The 18,464-nt window shown below is 37.2% G+C and overlaps 1 protein-coding gene across 3 annotated transcripts in view; it reads left to right on the top strand.

Moving 5' to 3' along the window:
• Positions 1–18,464, top strand: part of KCNN2 (potassium calcium-activated channel subfamily N member 2) — a 137,424-nt gene that overhangs the window by 36,119 nt on the left and 82,841 nt on the right. For 2 of the 3 annotated variants that reach the window (XM_008014168.3, XM_008014169.3), the window contains exon 3: positions 6,304–6,722. In XM_008014168.3, the coding sequence (XP_008012359.1) occupies positions 6,304–6,722 (419 nt within the window). Of the gene's footprint in view, positions 1–6,303; positions 6,723–9,970; positions 9,989–18,464 lie in introns of those variants that run through there. The other variant, XM_073010752.1, reaches the window with a different exon arrangement.

Raw genomic sequence — 18,464 nt, 5'->3', positions numbered from 1 at the left:
GATTTTTGTATATTGTATAAAGAAGGGATCCAGTTTCAGTCTTCTGCATGTGGCTAGCCAGTTTTCCCAGTACCATGTATCAAATAGGGCATTCTTTCTTCATTGCTAGGTTTTGTCAATTTTGTTGAAGGTTGTAGATGTGTAGCATTATGTCTGCACTGTGTAGAACTCTGTATTTCTGCTCCATTGAACTTTATATCTGTTTTTGTACCAGTGCCATGTTGTGTGGTTTCTGTAGCCTTGTAGTCTAGTTTGAAATTGGGTAATGTGATGCCTCTAGTATTGGTTGGGTTTTTTGTTTCTTTGTTTTGTTTTGTTTTGTTTTTTGCTTAGGATTGCTTTGGCTATTCAACTTTTTTTTTTTTTTTTTTTTTTTTTTTTGGTTCCATGTGAATTTTAAAATAGTTTTTTCTATTTCTGTGAGAATGTCATTGACAGTTTGATACAAATAGCACTGATTCCGTAAATTGCTTTGGGCAATGTGGCCGTTTTAACAATACTGATTCTTCCTATCCATGAGCATGGAATGCTTTTCCATTTGTTTATGTAATCTCTGATTTCTTTGGGCAGTGTTTTGTAATTTTCATCACAGAGATCTTTCACTTTCTTGTTTGGTTGTATTCCTAGCTATTTTATTCTTTTTGTGGTTATTATGAATGGGATTGTGTTCTTGATTTGCCTCTCACCTTGAATGTTGTTGGGGTATAGGAATGCTACTGATTTTTACAGAGTAATTTTGTTTCCTGAAACTTTACTGAAGTTGTTTATTAAATCATTGAACTTTTGTGCAGAGACTATGGAGTTTTCTAAGTATAAAATCCTATCACCTGCAAACAGGGATAGTTTGACTTCCTCTCTTCCTGTTGGGATTCCTTTTATTTCTTTCTCTTATATGAATGCTCTGGCTAAGACTTCCTGTACTATGCTGAATAGGAGTGGTAAGAGAGGACATCTTTGTTTTGTACCAGTTTTCTAGGGGAATGCTTCCAGCTTTAGCCTATTCAGCATGATGTTGGCTAGGGGTTTGTCATAGATTGCTCGTATTATTTTGAAGTATGTTTCCTCAATGTCTAGTTTGTTGAGGGTTTTTAACATGATGGCCTATTGAGTTTTACCAAAAACTTTTTCTGCATGTATTGATGAGATTGTGTGTGTTCGGGGTGGTATGGCCGTAGACCTTTTCTGCATCTATTGAGATGATCATGTGATTTTTGTTTTTACCTCTGTTTATGTGATAAATCATGTTGAATGATTTACATGTGTTGAACCAACCTTGCATCGGAGAGATAAAGCATATTTGATTGTGTTGGATTACTTTTTGATATGCTGCTGGATTCTGGTTGCTAGTATTTTGTTGAGAATTTTTGCATCAACGTTCACCAAGGATATTTACCTGAAGTTTTATGTTTTTGTTGTGTCTCTGCCGGGTTTTGGTATCAGGTTGATGCTAGCCTCCTAAAATGAAATAGGGAGAAGTCCCTCCGTCTCAATTTTTTGAAATAGTTTCAGTAGGAATGGTATCAGCTCTTACTTACATTAATACATCTGATAGAATTTGGCTGTGAATTCCTCTGGTCCTGCACTTTTTCTGGTTGATAGGCTTTTTATTACTGATTTTATTTTGGAACTTGTTATTGGTCTGTTCAGGCATTTTATTTCTTCCTGGTTCAATCTTGGGAGATTGTATATTTCCAGGAATTTTTCTATTTCCTCTGAGTTTTGTAGCTTTTGTGCGTAGAGATGTACATAGTAGCCTTTGAGGGTTTGCATTTTTTAATTTATTTCTGTGTGGTTGGTGGTAATATCCCCTTTGTCATTTCTGATTGTGTTTATTTGGATCTTCTCTATTTTCTTTATTAGCCTAGCTAGTGGTCTATCTTATTTATTCTTGAAAATAGCCAACTCCTTGACTTGTTGATCTTTTATATGGTTTTTTGCTTCTGAGTTTCCTTCAGTTCAGCTCTGATTTTGGTTATTTCTTGTCTTCTATTAGCTTTTGGGTTCGTTTCCTCTTGTTTCTCTAGTTTCTGTAGGTATGATGTTATGTTTTAAATTTGAGATCTTTCTAACTTTTTCACATGGGCATTTAGTGCTATAAACTTTTCTCTTAACACTGCTTTAGCTGTGACCTAGAGAATTTGGGATGTTGTAAGATCTCCAAACTTTATGTCCAATGCACTTATTGTCTGCATTTCCATGACAGTCCCCCATTTTAGGTGATAAGGTACCACAACCAATCAAATGAGTAGAGCTTCCTAACTTTTATCCTTCCTTCCACACTTGCCCCTCTTCACCCTATTTTCCCCGGAGCAGTATGGATGAGCTCTTCAGGCTATAAATCAGATGACATCATTCCTCTGCCTAATACCCTTCAGTGGGTTCCCGCTGGGCTTAGATTGAAATCCTGTCTGGATACTATGGTCAACAAAGGCCTGCTTATATGGTCCCAGTTGGTCTCTTCAAACTTATTTGCAAACTGATCTCCTTTCATGCTGCCCCTTGATCATTAAGTTTCAGCCACTCTGATGTTCCTTCATTTCTTTATGCATGCTAGGGCTTTTATAAAGCCCAGGGTGTTTACATATGCTGTTTCCTGTGCCTAGAATATTATTCCCCTGGTTGTTTACATGACTGGCTTTTCTCTTAGTCCAGATCTTACATCAAATGGTACTTATCCAGAGGTTTTCCCTGATGACCACATCTACTGTCATCTCTAATATATTATTCTCTGTTTCATCTCTTGTTTCTTTCCTTCATAACAGTGTCCAAAAGCATAATTACTTTATTCAATTTCTTTAAGTCAGCTTTCTTGATTATGTTGTTTTTCTTTCGTTCTTTTTTTTTTTTTTTTTCTCCTAGCAAAAGTTAGTTTCAATGGGCAGATTCTCTGTTTGTCATAAATGCTGCTGTATGGCTGGTATGTAGACCAATACCTGCCACATAGTATTTAGTATACTGGATAAATAAATGAATAAACAAGCAACATTGAGGGTCAGGATTATTTAGAAAATACAAGTAAATTTTTTCCTCAATTTCAGCATTAAAATATATGCTATGATAAAATAAAAAAATAAAATCATTTCAGGTGTTAAGACCTTTGATAGTAGAAAACAACTATGTAATAGAACATTTTTCTGCAGAAGTTACCAAAGAGGAAAGTTATCTGGACTCTATGGAACTGCAAAATTATGCTGCTGCAATGACTTATTATTTAGGTGAATGTGTCGTACATTCACTTGCATTATGCTTTGATATTCTCAGCTTCCACAAGCACATTTAATTGATATTAGGACCTATCTAGTGATTAGGATAGTCACTGTTAACTAAGAAATAACAAGGAAATTTATTTATCCAGCATTTCTTATCCTCCACTAGTTAGACATGGAGTCTCACTAACACGTAGGGTAGACAATCTTATGAAGAAGTTTTTTATTGTCCTTTATGTGATAGCATCAATAAGAGGCACATATGAAGATCATGGTGGAACAAAGGAGGGAGTTTCCAGATGTTTATAGGGCATCTACTGCATGCTAGAGGAGGTGATGTGGAGTGTGATCTTGAAGGAATGCAAATTTGCTAGATGGAGGCTTTCCAGGCCATGGGACAGAATGTACAAAGACCCAGAAGTGTGATTAGGTGGTGTGTTCTAGAATCTCCAACCATAGGAAGATGTAAATAGAATAGTAGGCAATGAAGTTGGAGAGATAAGCAAAACCAGATTGCAGAATGGCTTGTATGCTATGGGTATAGATTAGATATTACCTATCAGGCCATGGTGGGCCTTTGAATGGTGTTAATCTTGAATTACATTTTAAAAAGGTTATTAGAAAATGGAAGATGTTCTCCAGTAGGAGGAATCTGGTAATGGAGAGTGAAGGATCAGACCACCCAGGGAAGTAGAGAGTGAGAGAACAGTCAGAGAGGGACTCCAGTAGTGTGATGGTTAATATTGTGGGGACACATCCAAACCATACCAAGTAGGGACACAGAATGGAGAGAAAGACAGTGACATCCTTAAGAGTTGCAGCAGATGGAAAAAGCAACATGTCACAGAAGCCAAGGAAAGAGATCATTTTTAGGGAAGCAGGAATGACAGGACAAATAAGATGATAATTAAGATGGAAGGATCGGATTTCATAATGAAGATGTCTTTAGTGACCTTAGCAAGAGTAGTCTTGATAGGCTGATGGGAGCAAGATCTGCCTGGAAGTTGTTTGAGAATGAAGTGAGAAAACAAACACAACCTAGGCTAGGCATGGAGCCAGCTCTGGTTCTCTTTGTTTGGGTGTTTTGTTTTTAGTAAACAGTAGAAGTTTGACTTTGTAGACTCTGCTGAGAGAAAAGAGGTATAGGAACTAGACTATAGGCTATTGATGCAGGAGAACTGGATTTTAGTGAAACATTGCTTTAGACACATGAAGCAAAAGAGAGGGGAAATAAGGAGGAAAGAGTGTGGCTGTAGGTAAGATTGTGGCTAAAGTATCAAATAGAGGGTGTTTCCTCTGATAGTGTGGGGAATGTGCGTGCTGAGAGAAAGGGGAACAGTGGTGGCCCTCAAGGAAAACAACCCATGGTGGATGTGGGAATGATCACAAGGTGATTCTAAGGGTTCAACTGAGCTTGAAGACACAGGTGGGTGGTGGCCATAGGCCACCTGCAGCAGCCTGGATATCAGGTTCCAGACTGGGAGTTACCTGGACAGGATCACCTAAAGGTAAAGGATGATGCTGCTGAGAATGGCAGTAGGATTATGGTTGAAGGAGTGAGACTCAACAGAGAGAACCAGCCTGGTTAGGGAAGTGAGCAGAGGGGTAATGAAAAGGGGGCTAAAAAAAAAGAGAGTCGAGTGAGGTGAGAGGAGCAAGTGCATTGGGGAGAATGGAAGGAGGGCCAGTCCTAGAAGGAGGAGGCTATTTGTAAGCAGTATATCAGAGTGATACATCCAGATTGACATTTCTTTATCAGATAAATACCTTGAAAGGTATTTATCCTGAGTTTGCAGTGTTGTCCAGAACATTATGGGGAATACCTTTATTGGAACTCAACTGAGACTTTGCGACACAGCTTTTGACTATTTGGAGTCTTGGTGATTCTTAGCCCATTTGGAAGTGGATTTGATTTTTGCACACTGCCGGGTCATTCAGGGCCAAGTTTGGTGAAGAAAGTAGACAATGAAGCTGGATAATAACATTTTTGGTAAGAATGGAAATGTGGATTTAAAGAACAGTACTATTTTATTTATGTGACTTGTAATAGTCCCTGATAGTAATTTCCAAGGACAGCAATGACAGTATCTTTGGAATATGTATAGCTTCTCAAAACAAAGGTCTTCCTAATTCATGGGACTCTCAGCATTGCAGCATGGTTGGCACCCCTGGCTTCTGGGACCTAAATGTCAGTATCCCTTGCAAGTCCTTGTGGCAGTCAGAAAAGCCACGACACATTTCCAAATGCTTCTGGTTGTCTCTAGACTGCCAGGGCCTGGAGGACTTGTTTACAGAGAGCCAGGGAAGAGAGGAAGATACTCTTTTCTGTCCCTTTTACTCTTTATCTATATATCTATTTATTTACTTTGCTTTCTGTCTGGTTTTTTCTTCTTAAAAATTTTTGTTTGTTTTCATTGATTGTAGTGTGAGGAAGGACAGAAACAGGAGGAAAAGGGGATCTTTATTAAATGAAGATTGGAAATAAATGAATAATTCAAGGGAAGGCTATGGACGAATAGAAGAAAAGAGACAGAAAATAGAGTAGTCATGGGGAAACTGGAAGAAATGTTTCTGCCACATTTGTCTGTGGTCTCTTGTGATTTTCTCTGAAGCCAAGAATAAGATTTCCTGTAAGAACGCTCATGTGTTGTTGCATTATAGGGTATAACTGATTGCAGAGGCACCCTAAATAGATTTCACTGAGAATATAGTTAGAGTTGTGTAAGGCTTTAAATCCAGACTGAAAGAGGAAAACAACTTGTTATAAGGCGAGTCCATTTCAACTTCATCTGAGGGGGTTTTCATAACTGATAGGTCCAAGCGCCTGTTTTAAAATGATGTTGTTTGTATGATTGTCCAAGAACGTGAACTTCAAAACAGTTTTAGCTCCTGAGTACCAAGTTTTTAATTTTATTTGTACAAAATGAATACCAATACGCTTTACTAAAAATAGTGTACCTGGCTAGCATTTAAAAGTTATAACCTTTAGCTTGCCATGATTGCTAAAAGTCATCTGTTGTGTGTTTTTAAAATCTGCACTAACACTTGTGGACCATTCATGCCATACTGAAGCTGATTTTCTACTTTATTTTTTCAGTTGTTCATGGTGGACAATGGAGCAGATGACTGGAGAATAGCCATGACTTATGAGCGTATTTTCTTCATCTGCTTGGAAATACTGGTGTGTGCTATTCATCCCATACCTGGGAATTATACGTTCACATGGACGGCCCGGCTTGCCTTCTCCTATGCCCCATCCACAACCACCGCTGATGTGGATATTATTTTATCTATACCAATGTTCTTAAGACTCTATCTGATTGCCAGAGTCATGCTTTTACATAGCAAACTTTTCACTGATGCCTCCTCTAGAAGCATTGGAGCACTTAATAAGATAAACTTCAATACACGTTTTGTTATGAAGACTTTAATGACTATATGCCCAGGAACTGTACTCTTGGTTTTTAGTATCTCATTATGGATAATTGCCGCATGGACTGTCCGAGCTTGTGAAAGGTAAGTTTGTTTCTTTTCCTGAGAACATAATTTACCATATGGTATCTTCACAAGTAAGAAAAAAAAAAAAATTTTAGACTTGAGATGCGTAGTGACTCACTCTTGAAAATTTTGGATTTTCTGACAGGCTTCTTTGAAATGACTGTGATAAAAGTTTTCTGTAGATTTTTTTCATAGAGCAAATGCTTTCATGCTTGTGTGTTTTCTTTCTAATTTGTTCAGTTTTCAGTAGAGGGCTGCCTTTATAATTTTGTGCCAAAATTTGGAGACCTAGAAATTGTATAGGACACTTTTATTGGAAATATGAGTTTAATGGTAATATTGATTCATTTTCGTGCCTGATTGCTTATGAGCGTTGTTTGTTGTTGAGACAGAAATCCTGTGAAACAGTGTTGATGCAAGATGCCTGGGCTTTAGGGAACATCTTAAAGTGGTTTGTTTGTTTTGGTGCCTGTTTGTAATAGTGTTCAAATGATTACTTGATAAGGAGGTTATGGGTATACATACTAGTTTTTATTGAACTTTGAACAATTAGTAAGAAGAGGCAATGTGTATTCATGTTAATGTCTCAAGCGCTCTGGTGGTCTAGATCTAGGCATATATTCTCAGATTTCAGGAGTGGCTCAGTGATCTTAATCAGTTATACACTAAAATTGTTAACTTTGCCATTTAAGAAAAATACACTTATGACAAACAGGAAGAGTTGTATCATAATGGTTTACGGCGTACCCTCACATGATCTTGGTTAAGAAAATTCAAGTTGAAATTAACAATAGAGATACAGGAATGATTTAGAAATTTCTAGGAGTGTTGAAAGTTCAGATGTTAGTCTTTGTAGAATTTTTTCTTTTTTTTTTTTTGAGACGGAGTCTCGCTCTGTCACCCAGGCTGGAGTGCAGTGGCGTAATCTCGGCTCACTGCAAGCTCCGCCTCCCAGGTTCACACCATTCTCCTGCCTCAGCCTCCCAAGTAACTGGGACTACAGGCACCCGCCACAATGCCCAGCTAATTTTTTGTATTTTTAGTAGAGACGGGGTTTCACTGTGTTAGCCAGGATGGTCTTGATCTCCTGACCTTCTGATCCTCCTACCTCAGCCTCCCAAAGTGCTGGGATTACAGGCGCCAGCCACCGTGCCCAGCCAAATTTTTTTTTTTTTTTTTAATTTGGCTTTTGAAAGTCAAGGTTATACACTCAGATAGTTTAAGGAAGAAAAACTTCTGTATGAGAGTTGCTGCAAAAAAAAAAAAATCTATATATTTATACATAGTGAACCTCGAACACCCCCCAGCCCATTCCAGCTTTCCAGAAGCATTCACTTTAAATCTTTTTAGCCATTCTCTTGGTAACTGCTTTTCATATTTTTAAATAAAATTGCTTATGTTGCTGCATCTAGATTTTTTGTTGTTGTTTTGGAGCTATTAACTTCCTTCTGGGGAAGTCGGAGATTTTGCTTTTTTCACGTATATAAACACACTCTTTTCACAACTTCACCCCTCCCCGGAAAAGTGATTTTTGTCTCCCTATCTGACAGGAAGATATATAAACCCTAAAATCTATATTCTATATTTACATTGTTGTTACTGTATAAACTGCATTTGTAGATGAACAAGATAATATATCATAATCATTTTTCCTTTCCTGCACATTTTTTTTATTTTTTCTGGAAGAAACAGTTGCCTCATTTTTTATTTGCTTAGTTTTCTGTATACTTATCACTAAATCATCTCTAAATTCTCTGACATTATATAAATACCTTTTACTCTTTTCAAATATATTCAGCAATTTGTCAATTTCACCTTGAAGAAATGACTCTCAGAACATTCTGACTTGCACCTCTATCATATTGGGGACTTTCTTTGCCTTTTTTGTATGCTGAGTAGCCCCTTTCTTCAACCCCATTTCACCTTCTTTCTTCATTCTTTATTTTGGTAGAATCTGTCTTCCAGTAGTTTTGAAGCAAAGGTAGTGTGTAAGAGAGATATTTTTGAGATCTTGCAGATATGGGAGTCTTTAGTCTTCTCTCATGCTTAATTGGTAATCAGCGGGATATAAAACTCTAGATTGGAAATCACTTTCCTTCAGAATATTAAAGGCTCCATTTTCTTCTGTATTCAGGGTCTAGCAGTCTGATGCCATGCTCCTTTTTTATTTATTTATTTTTTTTCTGGAGGCTTTTAGTATTGGTATTCTAAAATTACACAAGGATGTATCTTGGCATGTGTCTATTTTAATCCATGGTACTGGGAACTTGGTGGACCTGTTCAATCTCGAAATTTCATGTCTTTCCATTTTTGGAGATTTTTCTGAATTGTTTAATGATTTTTGTTCCTATTTTCTGTTGTGTGGATAATGACCCTCCTATATTATTCCCTAATTTTTTTATTATTTGTTTATAGTTTTCCGTTTGTTTTTGCTCTATATATGGAAGATAACTCAAATTTATCTTTCAGACTTTCAATTGGAATTTTATTTCTTCCATATTGAGTATTAATTTCCAGTGTCTAACTTTTGATCCCTGAATGCCTTTTTTTAAATAGCATCATGCTTTTCTTTCACAGAAACTTTTCTCTGGAGATGTTAGTCATAACTTTTTGAAGTTTTTTTCTCTTTGCATTTTGTTTCCTCAAAGGTGCATTTTTCTTTTGTTTTGGCTTCTGTTTTAGGAGCTTTTCGTACACATTTCAAATTTGTCAACTGCAGGCTTCATTAAAGGGTGATTTGGTTGGGAGACATAGAACACCAATTTCAGTACCTTTACATATTTTGTGTCTTCTCTGACCATCTGACCAGTGCATCAGAAGTCTTTTCTGCTCTCCTGCCATGAAAGGAGAAGTCTGAGGTGACAGCGTCTTGGGAATTGAAACACAGGGCAAAGAAGAGGTCTCAACAGTTACTGTGCAAGCATTTGCTTGTTTTCCTGATATCGGTACAGTAGCTTGCTACCTGCAGTGTCTGATGTCCTGCAGTAGGTCCACAGACCTTGTGTTTTACTGTCTCCAGATAATAGATTTTCAGACTTCTGCCAGGTTGCCAAAGAACAGTTAGTGTTTCTACAAAGCAGAAGAGGACACCTATGTGTCTAACTGCTTCTATGCCTTTTTTGAACCTATCATCCCATTCGAAGCTCTATGGTTATCCCCACCTGCAGAGGTACTGGTGCCAACAGTGCCTGAGTCATGGGTGAGGGGGTTGGTTCTCAGTGCATGTGCGGTTGCCTCTTGGTTTTTCACCACTATTGCCATAGAATTCTGCATTCTTATGTCAGGTAAGTCAGTGGCCATCTGTGGATTGGCTGTCTAGCTTGGTTTTTTTTTTTCTTACTACTCTTTTGTCATTCATTCTTGTTGTCCTTATGGGTTTATGTTGCTTTGCTGTCCGCTTGTTTTAGTATTATTTATAATCATTTTAAGGTTGTTAAGGGAAGGAGCTGAGGCCAGCATGTTTGTTGAGCCCACCTGCTTATAACAGAAATTTTGTAGTGACTAGTTTTTAATATCATGTCTCTAAACCTTTTTTAGAACTCCTCCAGATAACTATGCCATTTGAGGGATTAACGTTTTCTTTTTAAAGAAAGGTAGACTCCTTATGGTAATGCTTTGTTTCCTAGCAATCATGGTATTTAGAGGCTTATGATATTTTCTGAAGCAGATGTACCTTATGATGGTTGAAGAATAAATATGCAAAACTCTAGTTGACATACCTATTTATTTAATAAAGATAAGCCCTAATTAAAAATTTTGCATAACAATGTAACAATGAGGGAAACAGCCAGGTCTAACAATATAGACACCTCCATGGGTGGTCTCTAGTGCATCTGCTTCCAAAGGCCAGTTAAGAAAGCCTCAAAATTGTGCACATGCCATACATTTTCTTTTCAAAAACAGTTCATCTTAGCTGTTTTAACCCATTATCACTAAATACAGAATGCCAAAGGCAAGCTGTGACACATTTGCCTAGCAGCCCCAAGTGTCTGTGTTTTTTAATATGCTCAGATTGTGAGGTGATGACCATTCCTGTTTCCATGTAAAGAGGCAATCAGAGGTGAAAACTGTTCATTTCATAGCAAGAATGAGAGTGTGTAGCCAGCAGTTACATAAAGGAAACAAATCTGTGACAGCGTGGTGGGGAAGAGACAGAGGCCAAAACTCTGGATTGGGACACTGGGATTTAGTCCCAGTTGTGTAATTTAGGGGCTGAATGACCTCAGGCCAAACATCTCCGGTCGTTTTGCCTTAGTTTATTCATTTGCCAACTAAATGACTTGTTAAGACTTCTTCCCAAGGTAATGTTTTATCATTACACAAATGTGTAAAAGAAAAAAAAATTATTAACCGGCATTTTGTTAATAGGAGATTTTCCACATTTGGTTTTTATTAAACTTCCCATTTTACTGCACAAATTCTCCAGATTGTGATTTGTAAGATACAAAGATAAAAAAAAAATTTGTTTTTCCATAAATTTACAATTTGGAACATGATGTCATCAGCATCTTACACTTCCTTGATGATTGTTTTCTGACCCCTTTTTTCCCCTGTTATGTGAAGTTTGCAATACTAAATATAACACACAGCTTTTCTATTTATTTGGTTTAGGATTTGGATTTGAATGAATCCTACCAGTTCCATCTTTGGTCCATCCAAGCATCCTCTCCATGTAAAAAGGGGAGACTCACATCTGATAGAAATTTATATTTTTAGTTAATTAGAATCTAAAAAGAGACTTAGAGTTTTGGATTTTTTTAAAAGGAAAGAGCTAGAGAAAAAGAGAAACAGCTTTCTAGAGAAGTTTGCATTAAAAACCTATTCCTGTCCTTCTAGGAGCACAAGATTCAGGATTTCTAGAAGTTTCTAGATATTATTGTTCTGTACTAATGGGGACAGCATCCTATGGGAGGAGGTATTTATTCCTTGTAGTATTATATTCCCTGGCATATCAGGCATCTCTGAAATTTTTTACCTGTAGGTAATAAAAATTCTCTCTTTTTTTTTTTTTTTTTTTTTTTTTGGTGAATGATAGGAGGAAGCAGAGAAGCAAGGATCTAGCATTATTTCTGTAGCCTATATTTGTTAATAAGCAGCTTCCCCACACCAGACCACAGTAATCTACTCTTTCTCTGGTTATGATTTGGCTTTGTGCTAAGGTAGGCATTAGTCCTAGGAAAAACACTGTCCCCTGAAGCAGCCCGAGAAGTGTGGCCTAGTGCTGCTAAGCGATCTCATGTTCATGGGGTCCCAGGCCAAGGCATTTAATCAGAATGTATTAGCAGAAATTTCAGGAGCATTTATGTTTTAGAAGAAACCTGAAACACAGAGCTTGGGGTCCTGAAAATTGGGAATTATCCAATCCTGACTTGTACCTTTTGAGACTTCTCTAAGATAGCATAAATAGGCAGCTATTCACACCGAAGTGTGTTTTACTGGGCACAGTTTCTGAGCAAGAATAGTAGCTATTTTGCAAGAGGTAGAACTGGATATTGTGGGTCAGTGCTGTGTTACACAAAGGAGTTTGGTTTCTTTTTCACTGTAAAAGTTCTCAGAGCATTTAATGTATGTATATGCATTAGAAATACCCAAGAGGGGAAAGAAGTATTTATTTGGCCATGCTCTCTGGGAAACATACTTGACATATGACGATACTGAAGTTTTGGAGATAGAAAGGAATTGAACTTTCTGATGACAGTTTGGAAATTCAAAATAATGTTTCTGTGTTCAATGGAATCTTTTCCTTTTTGACATAGTTTTGTAATGCTGGTAGGGGGCCAAATTGGGGATGGAAAGGAAAAGAGCAAAGGTGAGTTAGGAATTTAGGTGGTAGTGTTCCCAAGCAGAAAGGCAAACATTGTGATAATACGTAATAAATTGGAGATTCCAGGTAATGTTTGGAATGGAAAAGGGTCATTTGGTTAAAAAAGTGGCCAATAATTGTCCTTTCTTTTCCCATTATTTTATCTCTCAGGGCACTTAAATATTTATTAACCAGGTATCATTTGTTACGAGGGAACGTTTTCTAAAAATGACAACAATAGATTGCTCTTTTTGAAAGTAGACAAACTGGAGAAGCATAACGCAACTTTTGAATAGCTCTGGATAATCTAAACTGCATTTTAGATTAATAAAGAATAAATTCTCATCATCACTGAAAACTAATAGATGAAGATAAATTTGCATAGAGAACCTGAGGAATAGAGACTTCAATTTCAGTTGTGTTTAGAATCTACTCTTCAGTGTCTTAAAAGTATATTTTGTTCTTTCATTAGAATAATCCAGGTAGATTTCACTCTGTTTTGTTGTCACCCTGTCACTAATACTCTCCTGTGTTGTATTATTTTGTTTTCGTTTTTAATTTCCTGGAAGATGATTCCTGAAATGCAGTTGAAACATACTTTATTATTATATGATCTGTTAGAGAAGCAGAACCAAGAGGATATAGATATAAATATATGAGAGGGGATTTATTAGGGGAATTGGCTCACAGGATTATGGAGACTGAGAAGTCCCAAGGAGAGGCCATCTGCAAGCTGGAGACAGGGGATGCTGGTATTGTGGTTCAGTCCAAGTCCAAAAGCCTCAGATCCAAGGAAGCCGGTGGTGCAACTCTCAGTCCAAAGCTGAAGGCCTGTGAATCCAAAGAGATGCAGGTCCAAGTTCTGGAGTCCAAAGGCTGGAATGCCTGAAGTTCTGATGTCCAAGGACAAGAGAGGAAGAATGTCCCAGCTCCAGGAGAGAAAGAAAGAGGAACTCACCTTTTCTCTGCCTTTTTTGTTCTCTCCTAGCCCGCAGCCAGGATGGTGCTCACCCACATTGAGGGTGGATCTTCCCCACTCAGTTCACTGACTCACACACCCATCTCCTTTGGAAACACCCTCACAGACACTCAGAAATAATGCTTTACCAGTTATCTAGGTATTCCTTAATCTAGTTAAGTTGACACCTAAAATTAACCATCACATATGGTATATTGTGGAATATTACAGTCAAATCATGCCCCATAATAAAACTACATACAACATAAGTTTTATATAAAATAACTACTTTTAGCACAAGGGTTGGTTATGTCTTCTGACATCAGTAGTATGAAGGAGTTGCTAAGGGGAAGCTCCTGTGGGATGAGAGAATATCCCGTTTTGTAACTAGACAGATTTCTAGTCTCTTAGCACTATTTTATAGAGGATATGAGATGTGGGGTCCCAGTTTCTCTATATCCCTATAGAGAATATGTAATTTGGGGTCCCTCTTGCATATGGAATATGGACATTGAATATAATTTTGTACATACTGGTTAAAATGAATACCCTTGTCTCTGAGCACCAATAAAACAAAAAATTGGATGGTAGTTGTTTACATCTGGTAAATTAATTTAGCATTGCAGTGGATGTCTTTTAGTAACTCAGTATTAGTCTGTTGCCCTAACACCATGTGTGTTCATTACTTCTCTTTGTAGAACATGCTTTTAAATGAACTAAGTTTCAATATGTGATCAACTCTGTATAGAGTTCTTAAATGATCTGTGTTCTAATTTTCAAGTTTTCCATTTCAAAACAGTTTCAGTTGGTTTTTATCTGTTTATATAACATAAGCCAGTTGTCATGGAGGAAGGGATGAATGGCATCTGAAAGTTTCACTTGTTCTATTTGTGGTTTTTTATTATTTACATAGGATGAATGTGAAATAGGGAGCTACATATTAAAGTGCTAGCTCATTATCCTGGTCTGCCAGCCATGATTTTATTTTGTATTTTCAGGAGAATCACCCAGAGGCCTACTCTTTTTCTAGCACTGGCCATTACAGGTGCCAATTTCCTGATGATTTACTTGAATTTGAAACATGTTACTTGGGATCAAGTTTCTTTAATAGTTGTAAAAGTAGTCATAAAATATGCATTGCAATGTTGGGAAAACATATCCACCTTGATTTATTACGGAATATTGGATAATTATTGGATAATGAGATTATTTCTTACCACTTGAAGACTCAGCTGTTGCCAAGTAAACCCTAAGCATTTCATCAATGGATTTGTAATTTGTGGTTGATGGCAATGTAATACTTTGTAAACTTATACTTCCAAGTGGGTCTGATTCATACATACAGATATAGCATTTTCAGGCTCATAAATGAGTCATAACTTTAAAATGGGCCCTTTCAAGTTATAAAAGTTGGCAGTTTGAAAGCATTCATCCTGCATCTGTGACTTGCAAAACATCAATGCTAAGTATAATGTTTGCCAAATAAATTGGTCATTAAAGTCTTATGGAGAGAAAATCCAGTACTCTCTCAAATTCAATTTTCTCTTCTTTCTTATGTAGATGTGCTTTTTGTTTTGTTTTGTTTTGTTTGTTTTTTGTAGTTTTATTTTTTGAGTTAGAGTCTTGCTCTTGTGACTCAGACCGGAGTGCAGTGGCGCAATCTCGGCCCACTGTAACCTCTGCCTCCTGGATTCAAGCGATTCTCCTGCCTCAGCCTCCCAATAGATGGGACTACAGGTGCCCACCACCATGCCTGGCTAATTTTTAATGTATTTGAAGTAGAGATGGAGTTTCACCATGTTTGCCAGGCTGGTCTTGAACTCTTGACCTCGGGTGATCATCCGCCCACCTCGGCCTCTCAAAGTGCTGGGATTACAGGCGTGAGCCACCACGGCCGGCCTTGTTTTTATTTTTTAACTTTTTTGGTCTACCTCCTGAGAGAATAATGAGGAGTAATATTTGTTGGCAAGGGGCTTTGAGATCCTGGTTTAAAGCATGCAGATTGAAAATACCAGCAGGGTTAAATTCACGTAGAAAAAAAACATGAAAAGCTCTGCAGCTCAGGAATTCAACCTCAGTGATCTCATAGTCAGTTCATTATGGTCCTCCTCATCCTGTCACCCATGCTGATGTACAGATTTCGTGGAATAGAGATCCTAAGTGTCTTCTGACTTTGAAAATTCCTGTAATTATCTATATAGTACATTAGACAGCATGCATGTGTGCACTTCTGGGCAGCATTCTAATGTGATTCAGCTTCAGAACGACTGGGCCAGATAAAAAGAAGGAACATAAAGTCTAAATGAAAACATGCTGACATTCAAGCCATTTTGTCTTTAAGAAAATTAATACATTTCTTGGACATAAATCGGGCTTGGTTGGAGAAAATGCAAGAGTTTCCTACTTCCTGCTGGATTTTCTGCATTGTATTTTTTTAAATTTTTTACCCTTTATTTTAAAATGTTTCTTTAATTGTATTAAAATAACCATAGAAATGCAAGACAAAAGTGTCTTTACATGCCATAAAATGTACAAGTTTTAAACATTTGCTGAGCTTGGACAGATCTGCCTTCTATTATAATGTTAAGCTTTTATAACCTTAGGCCATGTTAATGGACTCACTTACTATTATGAGAATTGAATGGAGAATGGGGTAGATTTTAGTACTGTATCCCCAAGCTGGTGTCAGGTAATAAAGCACCTACTGTCTTTCAAGGGAGCCTCTTGGCTTGAGTCTCTTAGGAGGGACTATGTGAACTGTTTCTCCACTGCTTGCTGACTAGTAGAGCGATGTCTAGTCTATGGATGGTTCCTGAGGCACTGCGGAGAGGGGCATCAGTCTGTCCCACCTTGCTTGTTCCAGTGCTGTTTTGTCTCTCATTCAGAATCCCATGGGTCAATAAACAGTCTGATCACTGTCAAATAATTAGGGATACTGAAAAAGGCCCAGTCATCAGATATTTAAACCATAGTGTGGTGGTAAAGTCAAAGCCATTTTGAGTTTGTGGCCATTATTCAGTGATTGATTGGTGAATAAATATTAGAATTTAAAAACAGTCATCAGATATTTAAACCATAGTGTGGTGGTAAAGTCAAAGCCATTTTGAGTTTGTGGCCATTATTCAGTGATTGATTGGTGAATAAATATTAGAATTTAAAAACTTTATGTAGAATTTTATCATGATTTTTGGCTACAGTGTAAAAAGAAAAAAAGGATCTTTGTCATTTTTTGAAACAATTTTATTGAGGTATAATTTATGCATCATAAACTCCACCTATTTAAAGTGTACAAGCCAATAATTTTAGGGGCTATGCAGCCGTCACTACAATTCAGTTTTAGAACAGTTCTATCACCCTCCAAAACTTTCATCATCCCTGTGCCCAATTGCAATAAATCCCTGCTCCCTCCTGCAGTCTTCCAGGTGACCACTAATATGCTATCTGTCTCCATAGATTTGCCTTTCTGAGGCTGTTATATAAATTGAATCAAATGATATATAGTCTTTTACATCTGCTCTTTTTTACTTAATGATTTTGATGTTTGCCTATGTTGTAGTATGTATTGAAGTTTGTTCCTTTTTATTGATGAATACTATTCTGTTGTAAGAATATGCTACAATTTGGTCACTCATTCACCAGTTGATCTACATTTAGTTTGTGATTTGTTTTTGGCTACTAAGAATAGGGTTGCTGTGAACTTGTGCACACAATTCTCTGGGTGAACATGTTTTTTTTTTTTTTTCTCTTAGGTAGCCATCTAAGAATATTTAATTTTACAAACCCACCAGCAATCAGCAATGTATGAAGGTTCCAGTTTTATCATATCCTTGACAACATTGTCAGTTGTGTGTGTGTGTGTATATTAGATCATATATATGTCATATCTGGATATGGATATATAGAATGCCAGTGTGTCTGTTTATACCCATATGCATATGTCTTGATGTGTATATATAAACATACAGAAATATGTGGTCTTAATATACATTTATTTATAGTCTTATAACCATTCTACTGAGTATAAAGTGGTATCTTATTGTGGTTGTACTTTGCAATCCTCTAATGACTAATAATAATGGTGAATATCTTTTATGTGATCATTAGTTCTTTGTGTATCTTCTTTGGCAAAATGGCAATTCAAATTGCCCATTTTTAAACTGGGGCATTTGTCTTATTAAATTTTAAGAGTTCTTTGTATATTCTGATTATATTTTATCAAATATATGATTTGCAAATATTTTCCATGGCTTGTGTTTTAATTTTCATTCTCATTGTTTTTGAATGTGTTGAGGCTATGTACACTTGGCTTTCTCTAAGTCAGTCTTGCCTTGCCTCCCAAAGCCATGCAGGCAAAAAGCCAGCTACACGCGCACAGCTGTCTGTGAGCTCTTTGAAGAGGCTTAACTCCCTTGTTCAGTTCTGTGCTTCACATGCCACTCCTTGCTGCCCTTTTCCTACCCTGAACTCTTTCTTTTCAAGTAACCACTATTTTCTAGTAACAGCAAAGAGAGGAAAGAGCAAAAAAAGACTGTTTTTCAATCCTGCTTTAAAAGTCTTTCCAGTTCTTGCATTGCTTTGATGGTTATAGTAGCTATGAAAAATGAAGCCCAGAGAATATCTGTCATTTTTTCACTTAGGATTAAGTGTTCCTGAATTGCCTCCAATGGGAATTTTAAGATTCTTTTTATTTTCTCTCCTAGTTGAGGTAGTAATTTGTTTTGATTGATCCACAGCTTTCTTGATGACCAAAAGCAAACATATGTAATGTGTGTGACCCTGTTTTAGGGATGTAGCTAGACATTGTGAAAAACCAAGCTCCTCCCTCCCTTTTAGGTAACCTTGCTGGGTTTTGTGACCGTCCACAGTCATGACTTTGGAAGGACGATGCTCTAGCCACAGGCTGCTTGACCAAATGATCACTCTGTGACCGTGACCATTCTTTGTACTGTGCTTTGTATCACAGTGACAGGATATTATAGTACAGCTCATAGGGATGTGG

The sequence above is a fragment of the Chlorocebus sabaeus genome, chromosome 23, assembly GCF_047675955.1.
Source record: "Chlorocebus sabaeus isolate Y175 chromosome 23, mChlSab1.0.hap1, whole genome shotgun sequence".
NCBI lineage: Eukaryota > Metazoa > Chordata > Mammalia > Primates > Cercopithecidae > Chlorocebus > Chlorocebus sabaeus.
This window is presented reverse-complemented; position numbering and strand designations above follow the sequence as displayed.